General features: G+C 39.3%; 1 protein-coding gene across 1 annotated transcript in view; it reads right to left on the bottom strand.

The window, feature by feature from the left end:
• Nucleotides 1-1,619: 1,619 nt before the first annotated feature.
• Nucleotides 1,620-27,047, bottom strand: part of mtnr1bb (melatonin receptor 1Bb) — a 44,620-nt gene continuing 19,192 nt past the window's right edge. The window contains exons 2-4 of the mRNA XM_074672502.1: nucleotides 12,638-12,756; nucleotides 10,140-10,484; nucleotides 1,620-9,233 (exon numbers count right to left, since the gene is read on the bottom strand). Of these exons, the coding sequence (XP_074528603.1) occupies nucleotides 8,811-9,233; nucleotides 10,140-10,484; nucleotides 12,638-12,756 (887 nt within the window). The 3' untranslated portion in view covers nucleotides 1,620-8,810. The remainder of the gene's footprint in view (nucleotides 9,234-10,139; nucleotides 10,485-12,637; nucleotides 12,757-27,047) is intronic.

Raw genomic sequence — 27,047 nt, forward strand, 5'->3', positions numbered from 1 at the left:
TGATGTGCCAATCCAATTTAAATTGTGACTCATTGATATTTGCAATTTTTGTGATTTTTAGTTTGCTTCTGTAACACCAGACCATAGAAAAAGGTTTGATGATGATGACGATAATGTCTACAGCCCATATCAGGAGCCAATTTTTCCCACAAAATGCACATCACGAGTCAGAGAGAAACATTTCACCCTCTGCTGGAGAAAAGTGGTAACTTATTTCAAGTTTGATTCCAATTGCAGCACTCTACCCTGAATCTATATGATAAGAAGTATGTATCATAAACAAAACCAAGTTTAAGAATGGTTAATTTTGTGTGTATTTTGATCTTATATTTGATGCTCCCTCTAGAATAAGCAAGGGGGGCCAAGTTTATGACCTGACCTACAGCCAGTCAGCTGAGGGTGCTGTAAATCTCTTGGCTTCAACCAAAATCACAACTGATAACATCTGTTTTCATGTACTGTCAATAAAAGTAGCACAAGCAACTGTCATCATATTAATATTCTTAGCCAAATTCAAAGCAAACTTCAAATGAGGGCTCTAAAACCCTTTGGACACCAGACGGGTATTTTTCGGGCGAATATTTCGCACGGTGTTAATTTCTTACAATCTACTGTTTTTCCATGCGTGCTTTTGCACCAGCTACGTTCTTTTGCTGAGCAAGATTGCGGATTTTATTTTTTCAGACCGAGGTTGATTTTTCCAAAGTTTTGCTTGCAATGAGTACACATCCGACCGATCAAAATCCTTGTTGTTGACAAGTCACATACCAAAACATTCAACATTGATTGTGTTCATGTCCCAGCACCTGGTTCTTTATGACAAAAGACATAAAAACTACAAAGACAACGGTTACAAAGACATCATTTGGAGGAGAATAGCTGCAGAGATTGAATATGACACCTCCACATTTTTCCCAATGTTGTATTATTTGCGTCACTGTTGGTGTGCAAAGGCCTTTAACCTACAAGATGTTGCTTACGGCAGTAAAACTGTGCAGGAGTTTGTTTAAATTTTTGATTGTGTGATACCTGAACCATGCACCCTCTTTAGAAATTGATGTGTTAAATATTTTTCTTTGAGTTTCAGTAATGCACAGGCAAAATCAAGGCAGCCTGTTGAAACACAGCCAGATATCTAAAGTCCACCCTAGTCATAGTTGGTGATTTTGGGGCGGCCAGTCAGACTTCAATATGGGTCTGTGCCATCCTTGGTGCCATGCTTTACTCACAACCTTGTTTTATACTGAAGTATGCTCTCTATTCAAACTATCTATCCATCTCTCCTGCCTTAATAAAAAAAAAAAAGTGGAAATAAGGCGTTCAAGTTTACAACATGCAGGAGCAAGCTCTTATTCAGTTTTATTCTGCGCCTCATCTGCAGGAAACTTTCAGTCAAAACACTCAGAAAAAGTCTGGCAACCCCGGCAACAATGAGAAATCTGTTTCTAACAATGAATGTGGGCTTTTAAGAAACCTTTCAAAGCATGATTCATGAAATGCTGAGAAGTAGAGCGACAAAAGTTCATCTTTTTCATGTGCTGCGTGGCTTCACAAATGTATTAACAAGCAAATATCACAAAAGCTTGACATATCAACTTTATTTTCCATAACATCGTGTTTTAGTAGAACTGTACACTGAATACAAATCTCTTTATACACAGGTCATTTTGAGGAGGCTTAGCATCACAACCAAACCTTTTTTCAGAGGGGGGTTCAAACTCCATTACATTCCACAGATTTCCCTTTGGTTCATGGTACTCACGTGACCATTTGAAGGGCGCCACAGCTTGCATCAAATTCTTGTCAATGAACAGCAGTCTTTAAAAAGAACATCAGACAAGCATGCACATTCACAAAGCCTCAAAAACATAAGACAGTCACCAAGACACAAAAAGTCAACTGGCTTAATGCCCATAACACAATATCCCCCCCCCCAATATCCAACTTTGCTAGATTAAAAAAATAATTAAAAAAAAAAAAAAAAAGTAGTTTTTTTTTAAAAATCTGGTGTATGTACACCCAAAAATAAAGATAAAACATGTCAGCTGTAACAGAAATTCTTGTTTCCACCTGGTGGTTCAATTCAAAGAATCCAGGCTGTCAGCAGACAGAGATCTGACCTATGTCTAATGAGCTGCAGCCAATTAAGGAGCTGCAGTGTGTAAATATTTATGAGGCAGAAAAAGATTTGTGCTTTGAAAACATTTAAACAGCATTAACATTTCCATAGCCACTGTTTTAAATGCGTAGACTGGTTTCTCTTATGTAAACAGTGCAAACAATGCAATAACAACCTTGTCACTGTATCTCCTGTAACAGTACACTCTTAATGCATTCTATCACCCCAGTCCTGTTTCCTTATGATTAAGGTAAGCTGTGAATAATTTGATCAGTGGAGCATCCTTTTCTATCATTACCTTTCAGCTAATAGTTTCACAGTGTTACATAACTCTTAAATGACGCATAAAACAAACTGTGTAAACAGTGTGTCCACCTGACCTGAAAATAAAGGCAGTAAAGAGTGAGTTCAAACATGTGAACCAAATCCCCTCATCCCCCCAGCAGAGAAAATCCTACACGACGCAAGTATTCTGTGTAGTCTGGTTTGTGCCAAGCAGACGGGCTTCTCAGGGTTTGCCGCTGTGCCACAGAGAATATTTAAATGCTGCTCACTGTGTTGCCAGGTTTCTGCCGAGCAGACAGTAACACTGATCAAAAGGCCGTGTTGTAATTCAAATCATACTGTGGCCTTGATGAACAAGAGCCTTAATTAGCATACCACTTTTTATCAACTGCAAATCACTTGAGCTTAATGAAGTTGCTGTGATTTGGAGACATTTTGTAACCTAAAGCCCAAAATCATAAACAGTTGAAATGTAGTGTCACGTTAACTGAGGCTATTGTCTATAAGCCTTTAAAGTGTCTGCTTCTCTCATGTAATAAAAGAGTTCACACTGAAGAAAAACAACTTCTTGCTGGAAATACCTCTTGTAAGTCAGTAACAGCCCTGCTTGGATGCTGCAAGAGGCAATCCAGCATTATGATGCAGAATTTCAAGGGTATGTCTCCTCCCCGAGTGCACCACTCATAAGGATTACCAGCACATGGAAATTTGAGCTTTCTATCTTCCAGCCACAAACATTGTACAAACTTTGCAGGTTGTGATCTGAAGGCAGAATTGTATGTACACCATCAGTACGTATGTTTCAATTCACAACAGTTTTACCTGGTGAATATGAATCATGTTCAGTGTCAGTATAATGATCACACAAACCACAGTTTTAGTTTCTGCTGTGAGACTCTACTGCAGCTTCTCATCTTGGTGTTTACAACACAGTGCGAGGCAATCAAACACAAGGATAAATTTCCGTTCCTCAAAAGTCGGGACCCAACCAAAGTTTGTCATTTATTTATGTGCTGGATAATGAAGTAAACACTTTCCGTCAGCCTTGATTTACTTTTGCTGCCTTTAAAAAGCTGGGATTTATAAACTTATCAATCAAACTGTTATCATCTTACGCAGTTTTTTTTTTTTTTTTTCAGAGAAAAAATGAACAAACTTTTACACTGTGCCAAAGTCCAATGAAAAGTTGCAGCACAGTGAAAAACTTAAGCTGTAAGATTGTGAGATTGCTGTAAGCAAGCTATTATTTTGTTTGGTGGAGGAAAGGGCCCGAGGAAAAGGTGCAGTACAGGGAACATAAATGAACACAGTTACATGAGTTTGCTGGGGAGGACATAGAAAAAAAAACACCAAAATAGAAAAAGGAAAAGTGTTCTTTTTGTTCCTGCAATTGAGCCTCCTGCTCGAGGCCGACGTGCACTTCATCTGCAGCAAACCATTCAAAATTTCAAAGAGATGTCCTGTAAGGAAGAGAATTGAAGTAATAAAACAATATGAGAAAGAAATTTTCTTTATAATGTGCTTTGAGGAAAAAAACAGCCAATTTCCAAAATAAAGCAAATGTTTTGTGAATCAAGTCAAAATGTTTTTTTAAAAAGTGAAATCAGTTTTGAAAATAAATTGAATGGATGTTCAACAGTAACACCAAACTCCTGTGTTTAACTGTTTCTAGGTCTGGCTGCTCTTTATCTTGTGTGTTAAACATCTGCTCCTCTCTGTTTTTGGTGAAAATGACCTTCAACCTTAAACATGTTGTAAGCTGTAAATTAAATGCTAGTAATGATCTTTCACAATTAGGTTTCAAGGTTGTCTTATCATTTTTATTGTTTACAACTCTTATTATTACAGATTAAATCACAGATTTACGCTAACTTCAGGGAACTTTAAGTTTCCCTTTAATTTGTTTGGGAGTGTAATTTGAAAAAATGACTTTCAGCCATCTCTTAAGTTCTTTTGTGTTTGGAGTTGGCATAAAAAGTAGGGATGCACGATCCAATTCTGGTATCGGGTAACGGCGCTGATCCAGCCCCTTAAAGCTGGATCGGATATCGATGGGAAAGGATCGGTCCAAACAGGACACTAGGGCTAAACTATGATTTAGTCTACAAGTTATAAAAATTTACAATCAAATAGTCCATCCATCCATCCATCCATTTTCTGCCGCTTATCCGGGGTCGGGTCGCGGGGGCAGCAGCCTAAGCAGGGAAGCCCAGACTTCCCTCTCCTTAGCTACTTCATCCAGCTCTTCTCGGGGGATCCCGAGACGTTCTCAGGCCAGCTGAGAGATGTAGTCTCCCCAGCGTGTCCTGGGTCTGCCCCGGGGTCTCCTCCCGTGCCCTGAACAACTCACCAGGGAGGCGTATAGGAGGCATCCTCGTCAGATGCCCGAGCCACCTCATCTGGCTCCTCTCAACGCAAAGGAGCAGCGGCTCTACTCCGAGCTCCTCCTGGATAGCCGAGCTTCTCACCTTATCTCTTAGGGAGAGCCCAGCCACCCTACGGAGGAAGCTCATTTCGGCCGCTTGTACCTGCTATCTTGTTCTTTCGGTCACTACCCAAAGCTCATGACCATAGGTGAGGTTGGGAACGAAAATTGACTGGTAAACCGAGAGCTTTGCCTTCCGGCTCAGCTCCCGCTGCACCAATCCGCCTGTCGATCTCTCGCTCCATCCTTCCCTCACTTGTGAACAAGACCCTGAGATACTTAAACTCCTCCACTTGGGGCAGGATCTCATCCCTGACCCGGAGAGGGCACTCCACCCTTTTGCTGAGGACCATAGATTCGGATTTGGAGGTGCTGATTCTCATCCCAGCCGCTTCACACTGGGCTGCAAACCGATCCAGAGAGAGTTCAAGGTCACGGCTTGATGAAGCCAACAGGACCACATCATCTGCAAAAAGCAATGATCCAATCCTGAGGTCACCAAACCAGACCCCCTCGACACCCTGACTGCCCCTAGAAATTCTGTCTATAAATGTTATGAACAGAATCGGTGACAAAGAGCAGTCCTGGCGGAGTCCAACCCTCATTGGAAACGAGTCTGACTTACTGCCATTAATGCAGACCTGCTATTCTGCAGCATTTTTAACAAAACTGTTGTTAAACATTCAAACACTAACAGTTTAAATTACTAATTCCATATGAACTTATTTCTGTCTTCTACCAGTTTTATCCCACAGTAGAGCCTGCAGGTTATTATTTAACTGGTATCAGATAAGGATCGGTATCGGTCAATACCCAAAGCCTAGGTATCGATATTGGGACCAGAAAAGTTGGATCAGTGCATCCCGAATAAAAAGTCTTATTAGTTTCATCAGTTTAATCAGTGATGAACGCAGAACTAAAGCACACTCATATTTTGCTACCTGGTGAAGCAACTTAACATAGAAATGATGTTACACGAAAAGTGAAGTCATCTCTCAGAAACTGTCGTCTATTCCCCTCCATGTTCAATGTTGTGACTCTTTTCTCAGAAATTCAATTTCATTCACTAAGTGCATGAAGAAAAAAAATCTTCCTCCTCTCATTATTTCTTTTCATCCTCTCATTATTTTTTTCATCCCTGGCCCTAGTATTCTTCTGTGGTCCTGAATTAATAAGAGAAAGCATTATGGAGGTCTCATGGCGGTCTCAGGGTCTGCTGAATGGATTCCTTTTGCAGTGAAAATATGGCTCCGGTCATACTGATCAAAATTTGACACTGAATCAGCTGTAAGGCAGTAATTGTGGATGGAAAACAGAAGTATTCAGGGTGCTTTGGAGATTTATTTCAGCAATAACTTGGTGTATGTGTATAAAGTGTATGAACTCCCAACTTTCTTTGGTTTGAAATAAAGTCTGTTTTTCCCTCCGAGTGCGTTTTAACACAGCTGTTTGAGATTTTATCTGTGCCCTAAAACAACAGTCCATTTTAATTTTTAATGTCACTGAACTTTCTCTTTCACAAAACCCATGTCACACATGGACAGTGGTCACGGTTTCTCCAAAACAATATGACTTTCTAATCACCATGGCCTAGCCGTCTCTAAAACAATCCTCAAATACTTTTTGTTCTACCCTCTTCAACACTCCACCTCTCCCGCTCTGCTTACATTCCTTTCACACACCTTTCTTGTCCGATGAATATTTATGGTTGGATTTGAGCTTTGTGATCTGAAACCACTCTTGATCTAAGGCTTGGCACTTTTAACCCTGTATAATAACTTACAAATTGAATTTAAATTGAAAGAAGTCGTTTCTAAACATCAGTAGAAACTTTGTCTCCTAGACTTAGATTTTCTATTTGTGCAATTTAAAGTTAAATCTATCACTCCACACTGAGAAACAAATGTGTTTGCAGAAACGCAATGTACATGCCATTTAAGCACAATGTTGTTTTAGATGCACTTTGCAGCTGTAAGTGGAGTACACAGAAAAAGAAGTTAAGCATTATCCAATGATAAGCTTTAAATTTTGTTGGGTTATTGAGCTTCATTGTTATAAAAAGTACATTTTGGATACATGTTCATAAACAATACACCACAGTTAAAAACCACACAAACAGAAATGTACAAAATATCCCTTTAAACAGTCTTTAGACCTCCTTATCCAGCCTTCAACAGACTGCAGACGCTTCAGACAACTGAGTAACACAATAAACTGTTTAGTAGGCACCCTGAGATAGGAATACAGATATGAGCTGTATCTTCTCAACAATCTCCATCTTTTCAAACACTGTTCAGTAAAGAGGCAATGAATGTCTCTTTTTCTCCAAATTAAACACGACCAAGCGACAATAAAACACCCAATACTTTCCACACTGTGCACTTTTTTTGTTTTTCTTTTTTGTGCCACAGTGAAAGCATCAATACCCCTGGCCCAAGAACTATTTTTTGGAACATAATCCATGAAACGAAGCTGAATCTTTTCACGAGCGTCTCACTGCATGTGATGTTGGAGGCAGAGGAACTTTTACATATTCTGCATTGCTGTTACCCATGTGTTCAGATGTATGTATCGCTGCACCTTCTGATCTTCTCTTCTGATGTAAGAGGGGTTTTACTGACAAAGACAGCAAGATAATATCATGAACTCCTTTTTTTCCTTTTGTTACTGTAAGGCCTGGAGATTAACGTCAGTTATATCATCTTAGTCAGATGAATGTTTTGAATATGCATGTCAAAAGCTGAAGGATATCCCCATTTAGAAGGAGATTTTTAGATTTGACTGATGTTGGCTGTATTTAATTCTCATTGTAGTTGCATTTCAAATGAAACGGACGTGTAAAAGAGCATATGTAGAAATCATCCATGGCACAGCACCACTCAGTGCTTTCAGTTAAACAGTTGAACACTACTCACAGTGCCTTTAAGTCATAAGAAGTGAAAAAAAACACAGTGCAGAGACCTCTACCTATAATAGTTGTAACCTTTTTGCACAGTTAATTGAGCATTCAGGGGCAAAAACTACTATATTTTGGGTAGTACATTTCTTTAAATCCATATAAATTGGCAATAATGAAAGCAGCTTTAGTCTAAATGAAGCCCTGAGTGACTGAAACTAAACCCTGGTAACCTTTATGTTAGGTGATGATGCACTACTGCAGTTGAGAATGGCGTATGTGCTAAATGATGGATAAAGCAGCAATAGTAGAAATGTAGTCCTCCACCCACCGAACCATACAAACCATGTTTTTGGGGTTTGGAAATATTAAATTTCATTGTTCAAAAACAACATTTTACTAAGTTCTGTAACCCTGGTTACTGATTTTGAATGCTGTGTTCTTTACTAAGATTTCCTTTTGCAGTGCAAGAGCATACAGAACATCCCTGTAACATTAACACATTACAGATGTCCATTCAGACTGTGATAACCCTACCATGTCAGAGCTCATCAGACTGAGATTATCTCATGTTCTGCTTTTGAATCCTACAGTTGAGGCAAGTTAAACTTTTTGAGGCTTTTAAAGTTACTAAAGTGAGGTGAATGTTTACCAGTTCTTTCCCAGCTCTGTGAATCTACAGCGGCAGACATTAAAGGATATTATTTTTCATCCAATGAAATATTAATGTACCATTCAGATTGTTTAAAGAGTTAGAGCAAAATAAAACTGCAATGCATGGCTCTGTTCTCTGAGGGCACAACAACATCTTGAAAATGTTGGCTCCAGTAATGCTTACAAAACACAGGAATTCGTCCTTGCTTAAGCAAAGCACATCAGCAAATACATGAAATTTTAAACTCAAAGTAGTGACATAATTATGACTAAAATCTTGATAGTAAAAAAGGTCCCCATCTGTGTAGGCTAGTAGAAAACCCAGCGGGTGAACCAGCTTTATCTTTTTTACTTGTCTTTTTTAGCTGCACAACTGTCTGAATGACACTTAAAAACAGGAATACCATTCCATGGCTTTGAGAGTCTGGATTTCATTCTTTGTTGATGCGGTCTCTCACAGATTCGTTGTTGTTCAGCGGTGGGGGCGGCGACTGCTTGCTCTTCATGCTTCTGCCATCTGTGGCGGCTCGTGAAGTCTCTGTCACAAAGAGCCGAGTCACCCACACAGAGGTGACGATACGTTTATACTCGTTCCTAAAATTCCTGTTGAGTAAGCCATAGATGATGGCGTTCAGACAACTATTAAAGTAAGCCATGAAGTAGCTGACCACAAAAAGCCACTCGGGGATGAGAGGGCCCACACGGGATGGATCTATGGCCACCGCCAGGCCGATCAGATTTAAAGGAGCCCAGCAGATGGCAAACAGCACAAAGACCACAAACATGGTGACGAAATTTCTTAAGTCACTGGGTCTGAGGCGAGGGCTCTCATCTGTCTTCACTTTACGTCGCACCTGGACATGAAGAAAACACATTACAGTCAAAGAAGTCCAAAGTAAATTTAGCCAGAAGTCGAATGTTTCTTCTCTGCCTCTCTATCTTACACACCTACATACACACATAAACAAACACAAACCCACACAGAGCCTACAGTGACACACACACACACACACACACACACACACAAATCCACACATTCAAACACTCAAGGGATTCAGTCCATCTATCTGCCTGTCAAACACAATACCTCCGCTCAAATCAGAGGCAGTAAATCTGCAAAATCTCAGCAGTGTTTAGAGGTTGTTTTTACATCTCCACCTACTTGTTGTTGAAGATCAAAATGCTCAACTTAAATGTGATTTGGCAGAAAAAGAAATTTGACGGAGCATTTTTTTTTGCCAGTGTGCTCAGGTATTAAAACAAACACTTAAAATTAAGGGTTAAAGAAGACACTGAAAACATTCTGTACCATTTTCCAGAAGATGATGATGCAACACTTGAACTGATGATTTGTACATTCATTTGAAATCACCAAAGCAATGTAAGAGCTGGAGAAAAATGTGTCTATGCTGAAATAGCTTATCACTGGTTAGGATGAGCTTTTGTAGTTTGAAAGTGTTGTAAAATACTAACCGTCATCAAGAGTTATAATACTTGAGGTGGCTTTTTGATTTTTATTTAACTGTTTTAACTCAAAAACAGATCAGTAGGCAGTCTGCTCTTCTCATAAGAGTTATTTCCCTTCAGAGAATTGGCCCATGGATGAAGTTTTGTCTTAAAACTTGGATAGAGAATTGTAAATTATAAATCCAGTTGGGATTTACCCTTGAACTGGCACATAGTTTTTCCTCCAGATTGTATCATCATCCAGGTTAAGAAGAAGAAAATATTTTCTTGAAGACTTAAAGCGCAACACTGACCTGAATTACAAGCACCCAGATCCGTAGATAGCAGAAGGTCACTACTGCAATGGGCACCAGGAAATGAATAACCACCACGGCCACTGTGTAAGAACTGCTGACATTCTGGGCAAAGGTGCAGGAGTAGACCCTCGGGTCGTATCGCAGGGAACCAACGAAGAAATTGGGTATAATGGCCACGATCGTGAGTATCCAGATTAAGGCAACAAACAGCAGAGTGTTGCGAAAGCTGTACAGTCGACTGTAAGAGAACGAGTGACAGATGTAGCAGTATCTGTTCACGGCGATTCCCGTGATGTTGAAAATGGAACCGATTACACTCAGTCCCATGAGGAATCCACTGACCTGGAGAGAAAGAGAGAAAGAAAGAAAGAAAGAAAAGAGTGATAAAAATCTGCTGGTAAGGATGCAAAGTTAAAAGTCAAAATTGGCTGTGATACAAAAGGTGAAGCTGAAATGTTGCTTTTTTGCCCATTTTTTGGAAACTGCCACACAGTCATGATTCACTCTCTGGTCCCACTGTCCACATGCAGAAGTTTCCCAGGGCATGACACGTAACCCTGAACTATGCTCTGTGGCTGTGTCACTGGTGTGCGAACAGGATTAATTAACACTGATGGCTTCTTAACATAGCAGCCTGCACCATTAGTACATGAACATTTTGTGAATGGATGAAAGTGACATGCAATGGGAAAACACTCTGTGTGGTCACAAGTCTAGAATAAGAGCTGTGTGGACACAGTCCATTTACCATTTATAACCTTTTGGTGCTCTGGTGCAAACAGAGCCACATGAGCCGTACTATACAGTAGAGTCTTAACCCTGATGTAACATTCTCTCTTTTCAACCTCTAAATTAAACTTTACTTCTCATTAAAACAAGCACTCGACGTAAACCAGAGTAAGAACTAACTGAATTGACATAAACCATGTTTTAGATGAAGGTTATTTGACATTTTTATTTATTTTATACAGGGTGTCCGCGGGGTCTTAAAAAGTATTAAAAAGTCTTGATTGTAATGTTATGAGGTATTAAATTTTATTGGTATTCAAGCTTTGACTCCAAAAGTATCCATGAATATTTATTTTCCTCCTTGCGACTGTTACAAACTAACCTGACACGCCAGACAGACAGTTCCATTTATCTGCCACGGAAATAGTCCATCTGGTTTGAAAATGTTTTCAGGGGCTGAACCTTCAAAAATAACAACACCTGGTGATTGGACGATCATTTTGCTTGTCACAGTCATCACAGACCAGCGTGAGGATCCAGAAAAAGCTTTAGCATCTCAAAACATTTCTTTCTAGATCGTAAGAGTTTCTCAAGCCTACAGAAAAAAATTCTCAGACCTTTGAGGACCTGGGATCTTGGATTCTTACAATTTAGAGAAAGCTTCCCCTGATCTCAGTTGTTTTGGAACAAATTTTCTTTGTTCAAATCACCTTTTTACTGGATACAATGCGACAAGATAAGGTATTTTTGTTTTTTGTTTTTGAAACGTGACAACAAGCAAAGTTGTAATTTTGTGAGGCTCAGGCTTTATGTTGCACCAGCAGCCCAACATATCCATAAGCCAATGTGAAAGTAAACCCAGGTCATACAGTAGTTCAGTAGCCGTCCGTATGTAGCGCTGATGGAAAGCAAATAACACAACCTCAAGCACGTCCTAAATTTTGACAATGATGAAATAAATTCTTGTTTTTGTCTGCAAGTTGGCCTTGAATAACTGCTGTTACTTGTTGTGGGAATAGGAATGTCAATTAATCTGCCTTAAGTTTCATTTATTCTTTCAAGCTTTATTCCTTCTTAGCTTACCTAATTAATGTTAAAATGCAAACTACAACGTCAAAGATTGGTTGCTGACAACAAGTCATGATAAGGTCTTTAGACTTTTTAAAGGGTTTTTAAAAAAGTCTCAAAAAGGTATTGAATTTAACCTCGGGATTTCAGCATATATCCTGTGATAGTTTAAATCAGTTCCCATCTGTTAACATGGAAGACACTTCATGGCCTTTATTTTGGTCAGCCAGGGGGAGAAACCCTAAATGTTTTGGCTTCATCTTTTAGTAGCTTTGTCACACTGTCCGTGTCAGAATCACACAAACTAAGTTAACAAATGCAGTGAAACAGCTGCAGGTCCACTCATGGCAGCACAAATGATTCAGGTGAGGGGGCACAAATTAGAACACGTCATTCTGGCACGGAGAATGAGAGAAAGCTGGCACTGAAGGTATGAGTCAACATGATGTTAGTACTCATGAGGCAGTGCTTTAAAGACAGAAAAATACAAAAAAAGCACACAGCTCAAGCCTCTGATTTTGGTGGACTGGGTAATATTTCATAGAGGAATGTCTGAAAAATAGATTTGCTGAACTAATAATGAAATTTGCTTGCAGTTCCTCTGATAAAAATCAGGTTGGGTTGTTGCAGCGTGTCTTTGTCTGCCACAATATGCAATGGTCATCAACTGAATAATGATAAAACTGTAGTGGTCTCACCATGCATTGTGTGTTTCCAAGTGCCCATCCGTCATGGAAGAGAGCATACAGGACCAGGGGGTAGGGGTAGAAGGCTACCACAAGGTCAGCAAACGCCAAACTCACCACAAACACGTTACCTGCAGGGAAAGAAACACAGTGACATTCTCTTCAATACAAGTGTATCATAACCTGCTCTTTAATGGGATACATGTTTTATTTTGGCTGACATACAGTTATCACACAGTTCAACCAACAGTGGATTCACCCCTCAATGTGGCTCTGATGGTTGGGCCCCTCAGCTCTCATTTGCAAACAATGACTGTGCCTGCATACGCTCATTCGGTCTAGATAAGTACATTCATTCCCTTTTGATAGATGGAGAGGCATTTAGCCACTTCTGATGATATTGCACTTGAAGTGTGCCCATGCCTTGCATTTAAAGCATCTCATTCTGGTATACACACTGTGAAGGAGAGAAAAGGTGGTAAATGCCACAGTTTCACAATAGTTGTTACTTTTGTTGCCAGAACTGTTTAAAGCTGTATGACAACTTTGCAAAAAAAAAAAAAAAACCTAATACAGCACCATTATGGATTTCTGCACATTCTTTCATTCAATAGTTCTTTCCCTGACAATAACCTGAAGTGAGTCGGAGCTCTCCGAAAAAATGCAGTTCGTATTGACTTGTTTTATTCTGAGAGTTGGCCTAATTGGGCAAATACTGGACTGTGCGTTTTTCAAAGAGGCCCTCTCAGCATGTTCAGTATTGTGAGATTGTCAGAGGAGTAGAATTAGATCTTAGACCAAAAGTTTCTTGTATTTGCTCTGCACCTCGTAAACTCACCAAGGACAAAGTTTTATCAAGGATGGCAGGGTCGCTTTGTTTTGACAGAGTGTAGGGACAAGCATGTGGACACAGAGGGGCCTGCAGGTCCTCTTTCATCTTTTTGATCCTCAGTTTAATTCAAACTTTTGGTCTTTTTACAAAGAAAACAAATGTGATACTGCTTAAAGTGAGGGGTAATTGAGGTGCATAGAAATGGCATCAGCTGCTTCATTCAGTATTCACCAGTAATGGCTCCATTAACAGCTCACAATAATATGCATACAGGTGTACAAAGTAGTGATTATAGCCTGATATTTATTTCCAGGACAACTTCTACACATAACATAAGCCAAACATCCACTTTGGGATCTTAGCTTTAGGTTTAATTTTCTCCCTTTTTTCTGAAATGTTGATTTATCGTTGTTAATATTTTTCTCTACAGAATTTTATGAGCAATGAGCAAGATTGTAAAGATGAATGTTGCTTGATATGCATATCTCTGATTAGTCCAATTTTAAAGTATTGCTTTCGAAAAGTGAAGCCGAACCATGCCCAAAGTTGCTGCAAGTGAACATTTTTGCCATTTGCAAGGCAATAGACAAGGGAAAGACAATTCTAGCTGAAAATAGGATCCATATTTTGAAGTGCACTTTTAAAACAGGTTGTGTGTAAACAGCTATGAGTTGATCTAATTTTCACCAGTAGAGACTCAGGGTATGTGAGGGGCTTCAGACTGTGGAGCCAGAGATGGTCACAGCCCCTTGTGTGTCAGGAACTTTGCCAGATCTTGTAAATCCTTCGGCTGGAAATGTCGTAAAAAGTTTTATGTTCAGATATGCATCAGCAGAGCTAGCTGGACCTATATGCTAACTTGGCAAGTTATGACCCCATCTACAGTGTTATGCAAGGACTCCAACTTGCCCTTGGTGTCTTTTACACATCTATCAAAGAGCTATTAAAAACTGAAGAAAGCAGAGAAAATAACATGAGTGTGGCTCATGGGAAAAGTAATCAGGTAAACTTATGCTGCTCCTCTCCAAGTTAAAGTCATTAAACACAGACACAAGTCTCATAAAAAAGCAACATTGAGTTGATGTGCCAGCTGGGCTGTGGTTCCCTATCCTGTCTGTCTGTCTGTCTGTCTGTGTCATACTGATCGAGCTGCACAGTACATTTTTTGGTTTGCCTGTCTTGCATGCAAGCAGCCTCTGAGGCCGAGCACTACTCCTCCATTCCTGATGGGAAGAAGAGTGAACAGCAACCACTTATTATGTTTGGTAAACATTGATGGGCAGCATCATAAACATCTTCATGTGTTTATGAATGCAATCGCACAAAACACAACACAAGCAGCAGCCTGTGTGGGGAGCAGTTCAGAAAAAATGTAGGCTCTGTGGCAGATAATCAAGAAGATTCAGTTTTTCCTGAATCAACGACAAGATAAGTGCTAGCTCTGCTGATAGCTTTTCATTTGTATTTTGATGAGATGAGTATATAAAGAAATATGTAAAGGCATGTTTGTAACAGTGACCATCAAGTATTTGGCTAAGAGACACCCCTGGTTCTTCATGTCAGGTGTAGGTGTGATGATAGGCTGAATGGCTGATATCATAGGTCAGTGTTCTGAGCTGGACTTGAGTCCCAAAGGATGGCAGGATCAGTTTGATGCTCCAGAGCTATATTTGTAGTCATTCAAGGCTGTTTTTAAAATACAGTATGAGAACATACATTATGTATTTGATATGTGGCTCTTTATGGAAACTGATGCTTACATGAGATTTGTCCAGTGAAGACAAAATTTATTCTGCAACTGTTCTCCTATTTCCAACAAACGTTAAATTTATTTAACACCCTTGATGTTAAATCAATGCAAAAAGCTCATTAACATGTAAGTTGTGACTTCAATTCGTTTTTTTAGAAAAACATATTCCCAAAATAAAATCTTTGTATGGTCAGAAACACAAACAGGATTGTTTCTGTTTATCTTTTGCAACAACTAAGACCCATTTCTTAACTCTCCATTAGACTGACTAAGCCAGACAATAAGAAGACATTCTGTTTTTTAAGTAAATATCAGTGATGATTGTAAGGAAATGGGTTAACACATCATGAGAAATCTTGAACTGGTTCATTTTCTCTTCAAATGTCCTCACATTTCAAAGTCTTTTGAGTATTTTGTCGGGGGTTCTGTCAACACTGTGAAATCATGTTGTGCTTTGAGCTTAGTGCTAAGATCAGCACCTTCACATCAAGAATATTCATAAGAGACTAATTTTTTAGTTGTACAAATTTAAAATTTAGGTTGTTTAAAGCTGGACTACAGAGTCGGCATATAACCAATGTCAAATGGTTTTGTTGAGTGTAGTGGAATTTGCACCACCTGCCTTTATTCCTCCATGCAGTTTTATGTCCACCTGCCTGTGCTGGCTAAGTGGTTACATGCCAGTTGATCATATCAGTGCCAGAACAGGGGGATGCAACCACCAGATGCTAGTTGTCCCATGTGCTTGTTGACACCAGAGTAGTGGAGCATCATGGCATTATGGCAGTATCCGTGAACCGAAGGTGGGTCACTTCACTGACAACTAAGAGACAAGATGTGACCAAAGTTTCAGGCTTAAGGTACTTCAAATGTTAATCATTTGTTTTTGACCCATAACCCTAGACTAAACAGGGATATATATATATATATATATATATATATATATATATGTATATATATATATATATATATATATATATATATATATATATATATATATATATATATATATATATATATATATATATATATATATATACTAACAATACTGACATGTTGATGCTGAGCAAGTTCCACATTTCAAAACAGGACACTAACATGAAGCAGGGATTACCAAATGTATGTAGGTTATCTGTACAGTGAATGACTTGGGAAAAATCCCTCTTTTGAAACCAGCAGCCCATGTATGTCGATAAGAAACAGATACATGCATTCGCGTGGGCTCTTGGCAGCTGCATCATGGCAGCCTAACACTCCATAATCCATCACTGTACTTTATTTTTAGATTACTGGAACACTGAATGTTCCCAACATACATGTTAGACACACACAACTCTGCACACATCTCAGACATTTTCCTGTTTAACCAAGTGCTACCTGGTTATAACATATTTCTGGATTGCCATTTTCTTCTCACCTCATGATGAAAAGTTTCCATTTTCATTACTGAATCATTTATTGTTTAATTTGTATGTGAGCTTCTAATTTAGCTTTCAATGACTACATTTGGTATCTAAGACCTTACCAGGGAAATCAGATAATTAAAAATATAGTAGTTATACTGTTAAGTTTAAACTTGATGAAAAAAGTGGCATTTAGACACTGCAATCTAGCAGGAAGAATGAGCGGCAATTCCATTAGATATTTTTTGAAATGAGACAGCGCCTTCTGTACAGACTTCCAGAAGTTATTTTCCCACTTTTGTAACTTACTTTGTTAAAACCTATTACACTTTTCCTTAAAACTCTACAGAGACAGTGATGGTGAGTGAATTTGATTTTCATGTTATACTTTTAGGCAGCTTTTACATAGAAAGGACAGGAATATTTTCAGCTTAATTGTGGATCAGAATAAGGGTTCAGGGCCTGGCCTGACTGCGCATGATGTTTTAGGAATTTGGCCTTAGTTTGACATTGCTGTGGTATTCAGACACATATGAAAAAAGGAATATTACACAAGCACCTAAATGCACACTGTTACAAATCCATGAAGGTAATAGTACAATAGAGAAAGTAAAAACACTATAGTAGATATTAATCTCCTATATACAGATTTGTAGTGTTTAAAAAATGACAAAGAGAGTGAACTTGAGGGAAAACAGGTGGTAAAACTGTATCTAACAGGCTCATTGGGTGTTTATATCAGCAGGTTATGTCACACGCAATGTTCCCTCACCCCCTGTGACTCTGTAAGTGTTCATCACAATGACTGCCTAAGAAAAAAACTCTCTTTGCATGTGGTTGTTTTTGCTTTGTTGGGGAGGGGAGTCTGAACAGTTTGTGTCCAGGGTGGATTGGGTCGACGTCCAAGTTTTAAAGTTTTCAGACAATTATCACGCAGCTGTCAGGTCCATGCTGCCTCTAAGGGAGGCCCCCCCTGCATCCAAGTCTAGCTGTGAAAAGTTTGACCCATTGAGTGACCCGCTGTTCCACTGCACTCCTGTGTCATCACACTGCATGAGCCATAACAAGCCTTACATAAAGTCCTGAATCAAAATTGAGCTTCTCAATTGTATACTAAAATCTGATCCCAGGGAGTTTCACCAAATTTGCAGTTTGTTTCATTGCTAATGTTACACTATTGTTACACCAGAAAATAAAGCTGATGGCTGTATTTATAACAGAAATGATAGAAACAACAGCTGTTGATGGCATCCCTGACTGTGCAGTGCTCTTAATGCATGAAGGCTGGGTAAGCAGTCCTTAGTACACGTGCACAAGCTCTGGAATACACCCAGGAAAATCTAGGTCTGTGTGTGTGTGTGTGTGTGTGTGTGTGTGTGTGTGTGTGTGTGTGTGTGTGTGTGTGTGTGTGTGTGTGTGTGTGTGTGTGTGTGTGTTTGTGTTTGTGTGTGTGTGTGTGTGTGTGACAGTGCTGACAGAGCTCTCTGCCATCATTCTGATAGAGAGCAGCGTGTGTTTGACAAAGCAGCAAACAAGTGTTTCACATGTGGGGTGAGCACACATAGATGCCTGTTGACACACCTGTGCACATTTTCTAGCCATCTGCTCGCTGAGCCATGGGTTATTATGATGATGAGGCTGATGATCACATTTTATAATTATGCACACTGTAGAGTGGGGCTGAGCTTGGATGTGGTACTCTGGTTTCAGCATTCACAGCAATGCAAACTTAGATTATTCTGCAAAATTGTACTCAAGTACTTGCCATTGACCCCATAATTAGAGTAACATTTGGTTAGTCTTGCACCCATGCAAGCGCTGTTTTTGGCTACAACTTGAACTCAAACAGAGTAGTAAAACTGAACCTCAACTGACCCTGATATTTGCTTTTGTCTAACTGTATAAACCAGGAGAACAGTGGATGTATATTAACTTGCTGGATACTTTATTAGGCACACCTGTACAACTGCTGGTTAACGCAAATTTCTAATCAGCCAATCACAGCAACTCATTGCATTTAGGCATATTGGCATGGTCAAGATGATCTGTTGCCATTCAAAGCAAGCATCAGAATGGGGAAGAAAGGTGATTTAAGTGACTTTGAATGTGGCATGGTTGTTGATGCCAGACGGGCTGGTCTGAGTATTTCTGAAACTGCTGATCTATTACGCACAACCATCTGTAGAGTTTACAGAGAATGGTCAGAAAAAGAGAAAATATCCAGTGAGCGGTGGTTCTGTGGGCAAAAATGCCTTGCTGATGTCAGAGGAGAATGGCCAGACTGGTTTGAGCTGAATGAAAGGTAACAATAACGCAAATAACCACTCGTTACAACCGAGGTATGCAGAAGAGTATCTCTGAAACACGTCCAACCTTGAGGCAGGTGGGCTACAGTAGCAGAAGACCACACCAGGTGACCCTCCTGTCAGCTAAGAACAGGAAACCGAGGCTACTTTTCACACAGGCTCACCAAAACTGGACAAAAGAAGATTGAAAAAATGTTGCTTGGTCTGATGAGTCTGGATTCCTGCTGCCACATTCAGATGGTAGAATCAGAATTTGGCATCAACAACATGAAAGCATGGATCAATCCTGCCTTGTATTAACGGTTCAGGCTGGTGCTAATGGTGTAATGGTGTGGCGCATATTTTCTTGGCACACTTTGGGCCCCTTAGTACCAACTGAGCATGGTTTAAAGTCCACAGCCTACCTGAGTATTGTTGCTGACCATGTCCATCCCTTTATGACCACAGTGAACCCATCTTCTGATGGCTACTTCCAGCAGCATAACACTCCATGTCAGAAAGCTGAAATCATCTCAGACTGGTTTCTTGAACATGACAATGAGTTCACTGTACTCAAATGGTCTCCACAGTCCCCAGATCTCAATCCAATAGAGCACCTTTGGGATGTGGTGGAACAGGAGATTCTCATCGTGGATGTTCAGCCGACAAATCTGCAGCTACTGCGTGATGCTATCATGTCAATATGGACCAAACTCTCTGAGGAATGTTTCCAGAACGTTGTTGAATCTATGCCATGAAGGATTAAGGCAGTTATAGATAAATATAAACTGTGAGTACTCATTCATGAAGTTTTTTAAGATAAAGTACAGATTCATGTAAATTCCCCTCTGTATTATTACACAAAAGCCTGTGAGGATGGACAATAATGTTGACAGACAAAAACATCCAGGCCTTTTTTCAGAGAATTTGCAGATAAAAGCAAAAGCACAGCCTGAGAGTTTTACTCTGCGGTGGTATTTATTTGCTGTAACAATCAAACCGGAAACAAACAAATGTGCTCTTTTTTTCTTTTGCATTCCACTATTTTTGTGACTCTTTAATGCCTCACAAATAACTCAGAAGTTACTCAGACGGAAGTTTGTGTAGCTCTGCACATCCACCTGTGCTTAATTGCACATGAAAATGCTGCCTGAAACCCAGGAAATGAATGAATGACTGCTGTTATAAAAACATTAACTCTGAGAAACAATTCCATCTATTTTCCCATCATGTCTGTGAGCATTTCCTTTGGGGAAGATATTGCAATGATTTCCCCCCTGCTTTTTTTAAACGTCTTTCCTGTGGGAAAGCATGCTAGGCAGATTTGCCTTGTTCGCATTTAAATTTGTTTTTTCAGGGGAGAGAACTGGGGGCAAAAATGGATGTTGGGGGAATGATGACAGGGATAGGAACTGAACCCAGAAAAAAAGAAGAAAAATGATATTAAGTTAAAGGGGAAAAAAAAGGCCAGACATGATAAAAGCTGCAATTTCATGCTGAAAGGCTACATTTTAAATAAGGAGGCAATCTGAGGAGGGTAAACAATACAATTTCCACGGGACATGATCCGCACAATTAACAGCTCTGTTATTTCATAATGAAGCTGTCACCTCTGGTCATTGCTTCAGTCTCTTAAATGGAAGAATAAAAAAGACAAAGAGATGAGTCAGTCTGCGGAGATGAATGAACAAAGCTGGCGACAGGATATAGAAAATTAGGAAAGTGGTGAAAAAATAAAAAGCGGTTATAGGTCAGCAGAAGATGGGATTGTTAGCAGCGGAAAGTTGCTGATGACAGAACAGAACAAGACGGATAAAAGAATAACACATTTTCTAATAGTTTGCAGACCAGGCAATAAACCTTCCTGTCATCATCACTATACATCAAATCAATCTTCCTCTGCGTGCCAGCAGCTCCCTCACTCCACTTTCCCCACTCACTCTTCCGTTCATGTCAGCCTCTGTCTAACCCAGCTGAGCCCACAGAGAGAAGAAAAGCAAACATTTTCTACCACTTCTATCACTGCCTTTTCTTTATTTCGTCTCTTAGCTAAGCTGCCCTTCAAACTTCTCAACCAAGGAGTGCTAGTTTTGAGTGATATGACCCAATAACCCTCCTTCATAGCTCTGAAATAATAATGCATTCTCAACATTCTGCTCTCTCCTGCCTTATTCTCTAAGGTTAAATGTGTTTTTCCTAAAGAAGAAAGGACATAAAAAGCACACCCAAGCTGCAGGTGCATAATCAAGATGTTTAAGGTTGTGAAGAATTGACCTGGAAAGTTCCCCACGTTTGTCCCGTGACTTTTTAAGAAAAGATTCTCACAGAAGAAAAGAAGTACTTTCACAGAGTGAGTCTGTCCTTACACAGAGTTTGGAAAATCCTCTGTAAGCTGTGACTGAACAGCAGTGGTCGCCTCAGGCAGGGAAGTTCAGCATTACTCTCTCATAAGCATACATCTTCTGCAGGAGGGAGGACAAATACTGCCTGCAGTTCATCCAAATCTGTTTTTAAGTGTCTGATTTAGTTTGTCATTTCCAGAAAATAAAGTTCATCATTAAAGCTGCATTAGGAAACATTGGCTGTTGGCATCTTAGTATGACAGCCACAGGTAGCTATTAGAAAGTGCAACTTCAACTGCCAGAACGTATGTTGAAAAAATACAGACTTTCTGAATCTCTTTACAAACCACTGAAGAATTTTCTTTTGGGAAACTTTCTTGGTTGCTCACCAAGTGTCTTATTCCAACATATTTGTCCTGACGCATCATTTATCTGACCCAGCAGTAAATTTGGTCTGAAGTGCAGAGGAGGGGAAAGTCATCCTAGTTGAGTAAATTGGTATAAACATCCCTGAGGTGACGATTTAATTAGAAAAGTGCAGCAATTCATTTAGTCAGAAATGCGACAAGTTTCGATTTCAGAGTCTCAATTTACCTGGAAGTTAGTGCTCAACTCTTAACCGGCTCGACTACATCAAACAGGTTCATGCTTATTGGAATGGACAGCAGAACAATTTAAGAAAACATGAAGCTGCAGACTGCCTTTAAGAGGTGAAACTCAAATCCTAAAAAGCAAGCAAGTGAGCTGAATAGTGGACTGCATTTTAGTTACCTTGAACATTTTCGAAACTTCTTTTTATTTGGTTGTTATTTTTTTGTGTTGCTACTTCAGGTAAAGTTTAATCTAACTATACAACTCTGCAACTTTACTTTTGCATAGTGTGCTTAAAAGTTAGGATAATGTAGCTTATCATAGATGTTGCACCTGCATTGGGTTCATCTATGGTCACAACATCCTGTGTAGCAAAGTGGAAAACAGTTTCCATGCCAGACTCAGAATAAATCTAAAAATTAAGAGATTTGGCAGCACTAGGGGAACCATTCAACTTGCCTTCGACTGCCTGAAACAGTATAAACGTGTGTTTTAATTGACAACAGATCCATTATTGTAGACCTGCAGACATTGCACAGAGGTTTCTAATACGAGGAAGAGATTTATGATTCCAGAAAGTTATGACCGGTAGTCTCTTCTACCGACTGCTTTTCCAACTTTGGACAGTACAGCAGAGGGCTAGAGAATAGACTGGTTCTGAATCCAGGCGCATTACCAACAATCCGCCAACAAACCTCTGACCCTGGAAATGTGAGTATTTTAAATGCTGTGTGCTGTGGAGCAGATGTAAGAGCCTCAGTGTCTCCCCTGTCTCCGTGTTAGCTTCAGGATGCTAACTTTAGCTGCAGTTAGCCTGTTATTTTAGCCTGTAATGTTACAGTAAACGAGCTTTGCTGTTTTCTAAACATTGTGCACTTGGGGCTTGGTAGTCATGGTTACATGGCGCCGCTCTCAGTGACGCAGAAGAGCGGGACGGTATTTGTGGCGGATCATTTACATATGAAGGTCATGCCCACTAAATCAGATCGTTCGGCAGAGGGGCTATGAGAGACTGGAAACAATGCTGCTGTGCTTGATTTATTGGCTTTTTGGACCAAAACATGTTACTACCATTTCATGAAGACAACAATGATCCATAATAAACTCCTGAAAAGGAGCATAATATGGGACCTTTGGGGCAATATTTTGATGTGCTTACTAGTTAGTGTAAACTCATAAGAATACAACACAACCTGAATTCACGTGATTAAAAAAGAACATTATTCACAAATATTGGCTTTCTGTATTAGCATCCCTGCTACACTGATCCTCTGGCTGCATTTAAATTAATGGGGAGAATGTGAAGCATATGAGCAGTAAGCCCAATCAAAGTGGCAGCTTGTTAGAAGAATGTAAACATTTCTGTCAAGTGTTTGAACAAATGGCCAGTGATGTTATTTTTCTGATAAATACAGACTCAATTGATGTGCTTGACTTCAAAGAATGAATCAACTCAATATAAAGCTGAAGGGCAGATCCAATGACCTCCTCTGGTGGAAAGTTTTTAATCTGTTGCTCTTCTGATGCCCCCTAACATCATGTGTGCACAACAGCTACATTACTGCGGCACTTCAACAGTCTGAGGTCAACAAGTTTTTAAAGGCTGGTGTTAAGTTAAGAGTGTAGGAGCTGCTTTCTGAACATGTCAGTAAATACGCTGCTGCTTTAAAAACAACAGTGCTGAGAACTTTTCCCACTTGTTGCCTTCCTTTGGTATCTCTCTTTCTCGTATTAGCTTCTTTGCATTTCTTCAACTGAACTGCCACAGGTTTTGAAACACTGTAACCCTTGATGTACAATATATGACTTTGTGGTGTTCAGAGGTTTAAGCTTCTATCTAAAAGAGTTGATTGTTAATTTTTGTTCATTTTTAGAGTTACTAAAACTTCTGTGGAGGTATCTACGGTAGATGTATGCAAAATGATGCAACATATAGGGTCAGATTGTAGTGTATCACATCATAACGTCATATAGGGGAATGTAACATAAGATTGTATTCAGGGATGCACTGATATGAAAATTTTGGCGGATACCAATATCCAATTTTAATACTGCTGTTATGGCCAATTACCAATATTTACTAATATCAATATTGGTTTTAAAAAAAAACAATCTGAGATGATGTGTCGAGGTAGTTCAGTGAGAAAGAGTGACACGGTCTTGAGAAAAGACGACCATGAAGAGGATCAAAGGATGAAGCCTGAGATAAACGCAATCCAAAAATAAGTTTTTGTCTGGTTTTTTTTGGATCAAAAAGAGGGAAAAAGAGACATAAAAGACGAGGGTCCACTCTTCTTAGGTAGTTTTGGTGTTTACATAGTCATAGACAACAATATTATTTGGGTCTTGTAAGATTGTTTAAGATGCTCCGAAAATGGTCACATTGTTTTAAAGGTATCATATTGTGTTGTACTGCATTGTGTAGTACAGTGACAACAAATTGGACAGTACATTTATAGTCAAAATTAACCCTAAGTTGTACACATAGACCTTGAAGTGAGGTCTCCACGAAAACTGCCCCCCCTAGTGGCTTGCTGCAGTACAGGTTACAAAATCCGGCTTTCCAGCCATTCCAGATGGGCTGTGGTCAATCTTTAAAAAACTAATACACCTCGTAGAAATATTTCTCACGTCCGATTGTTGTGGTGATTTGAAGATATCATTTGGCTGTCTTGTATTGAAGTTCTCTTTTTCCTGAAAAGTTTCCTTTTCATTAGTTGTACGAGGTTAAAAACGAGGCTTTGCGTAATGTTTAACGTTGTTTGACAGCTACCGTTCTCGTTTATTTTTTTCGGGGATTATGAAATATGTTGGGAGGTAGAGTCAAGAAGTGATTAGATCCTCTAAAAAAAAGTCAAAGAATTATGTTTTTTTTGTCACCCAGCTCCACTCAGATTCTCCCAGAATCCCTCATCGTCTGCACTGCGCAGACTCTGGCTGCAAACTGCTACAATGGCTGTGCCTGTGACGGGGGTATTTTGACTTCAAAACCATACAATGATAAATGGCGGAGCCACACTGTCCACTCTATATACACTCTATGGTTGTACCTCAGAGTAATTTGGTGCAATATGAAGTGAAAATGATTTTAAATAGTTAGCATTAATACCCAAATCCATACTACAAGAATTTTCAGATTAGTTTGCTGTTTATTTAAGGCTAAGCTCAGGTAGTCACACTCTCTTTACAGCTATGATGTATTTCTATTTTTGGAAAAATCCAGTTGATCAACCGTCACATAACACCTCTAATATACTTGCAAGCTCAGTTTTTAAGCAAACACAACCCACTCAGCACAAAACCAAACACAACTCTCCTGCTGCACTCTGCGCTAATTAAGTGAGGAGCAATTAAGGCATTACCTTAGTTTAAGGCACATTTCTAGAGTGCATCGCCTCCATTATGATGGAGAACAACTTGAGTCATGTTCAGTCAGACACAAAGAAAAAGCGCAGCGCTCCTCCTCTTCTCAAGCGCTAGATAAAATGAATGTTGACAGTGAAGTTGAAGGCATCATCGCTCATTAAACATAGGCTTTTGCAAAATGTGGAGCAGCCGTAGCAACAACAATATTTGCTTTGATTATGTTGATTTATTCTTTTATAAGCCAATTAATTTTTCTTTTGTTTGACATCCCATTAGGTGTTACTCTGTGGTAAGAAATACAAATTCTATTCATATTTCAACACACACATAAATAATTGATGTTTCTCCTGCACACAGGCATTGTTATGCAATTCAAACAACAATAAATATCTATTAAGTAAACAGGACACATGACATGTTTCTGTCATGGTCCGTCAGAGGGAATTGCTATACTTTATCAAAGTCATTAATATCAGTTATGTGTTGTCTGTCTCCATGTTTATTTTTCCTCTTGCAGTTTGTGCTAAACACACTGTCCCAGTTTATTCAGAAGTGTTTGCATCTGTGTGTGCGTTTGAGCTCAACTGCAAACACGTGTGCGAGAGAATGTGCCAAAAAACTGTAGCTGTACATCCATTCAATTATTCAGAATGTTATCTGCTATGTGTGGGATGGGGAAAGAGGCCTTTTTTTGGCATTGACAGTCATTTGTTTTAGACCACAATCCTCTGGGATATTTTGTCAAATATGTCTGCAGAAAATTGATTTTTTTTTTACCATGAAGGAACTCAGTGGTAAACAGAGATGGCAGATGACTAAAGAACTCGTTCTTGAAATGACAAATATTGGGCTCCATAATCTTCCAATAAAAAAAAAAAAAAACAAAGTACGATGTATTTGACAGATTTAAAAGTCTAGACAAGCTTTTACTGCCTTGGGTGTTCTGCAATGTATTAGAATTTATTCATTGCAAAATGGTAGAAGCACACAATCGATGACATAATTTGCATCGTATGTGCAGAAACTGCTGTGTGCTAAAGGAAACATTTCAGGTTCGTAGTTATGTTGCAATCACATTTATAAATATTCTTCAAAGAAAAACAGAGATGATATCAGGTGAAAAAAACAAAGATAGCACTTGTGCCAGCAACACATTGAGCAACAGATGTTTTTCGTATCACTTAGAAACAAGATAACACGACATTACAAAACATTGAGGCAGTCAGGGCTGGAGTTGCATCAGTAAATTCTAAACCTGATGTGATTAGTACAGCTCTTTTTATAGTTTGGATTAACAGGTGAGGAAGCTCTGGTTAAAGCAAAATCAGAGTGGAAATACTTTCCTTATAAGTAGCAATGTTATGTCTTGTTTAACTGTCTTGTACACAACATCTAGGTGCGGAGCTACAAAGGCTGGTTTGTGACCTAGAAAGACCTTGTCAGGTGAATGAGGAGCTGGTGGTTAAACGCACTAGAAATGCATAAACTCCAGAAACAAGTGTGTCACGTACATTATTTATTGTATCTTTGCTGTGCTCCATTCTGAAAAACAGTTTTTGAACCCACAAATTGTTTCAGTCATGCTTGTTTTCACTTTTTCTCTTTCTTACTTGTATTTTAATTTGTTGTATCAATGCCTGAGTTGTTCTCCAGCATCTATGGGGGGATTTTACTTTACGCTTCAGTTAATAGTTGTAGTATCTCAGAAAGTGTCTTTGACCAGAAGCCAGTGAAATAAAATTATGTTTAAAACAGAGTGGAAATAGTACTAACGTTCCTGAATGTGCTGCTTAGCACATGTTATGTCCTTTGTCACACTCTGTCAATGTGCTGTGAGTCAGAACCATTCGAAA

Source organism: Halichoeres trimaculatus, unplaced genomic scaffold, assembly GCF_033239565.1.
Source record: "Halichoeres trimaculatus isolate MK-OKI-2021-1 unplaced genomic scaffold, fHalTri1.1 fHalTri1_scaffold_6, whole genome shotgun sequence".
NCBI lineage: Eukaryota > Metazoa > Chordata > Actinopteri > Labriformes > Labridae > Halichoeres > Halichoeres trimaculatus.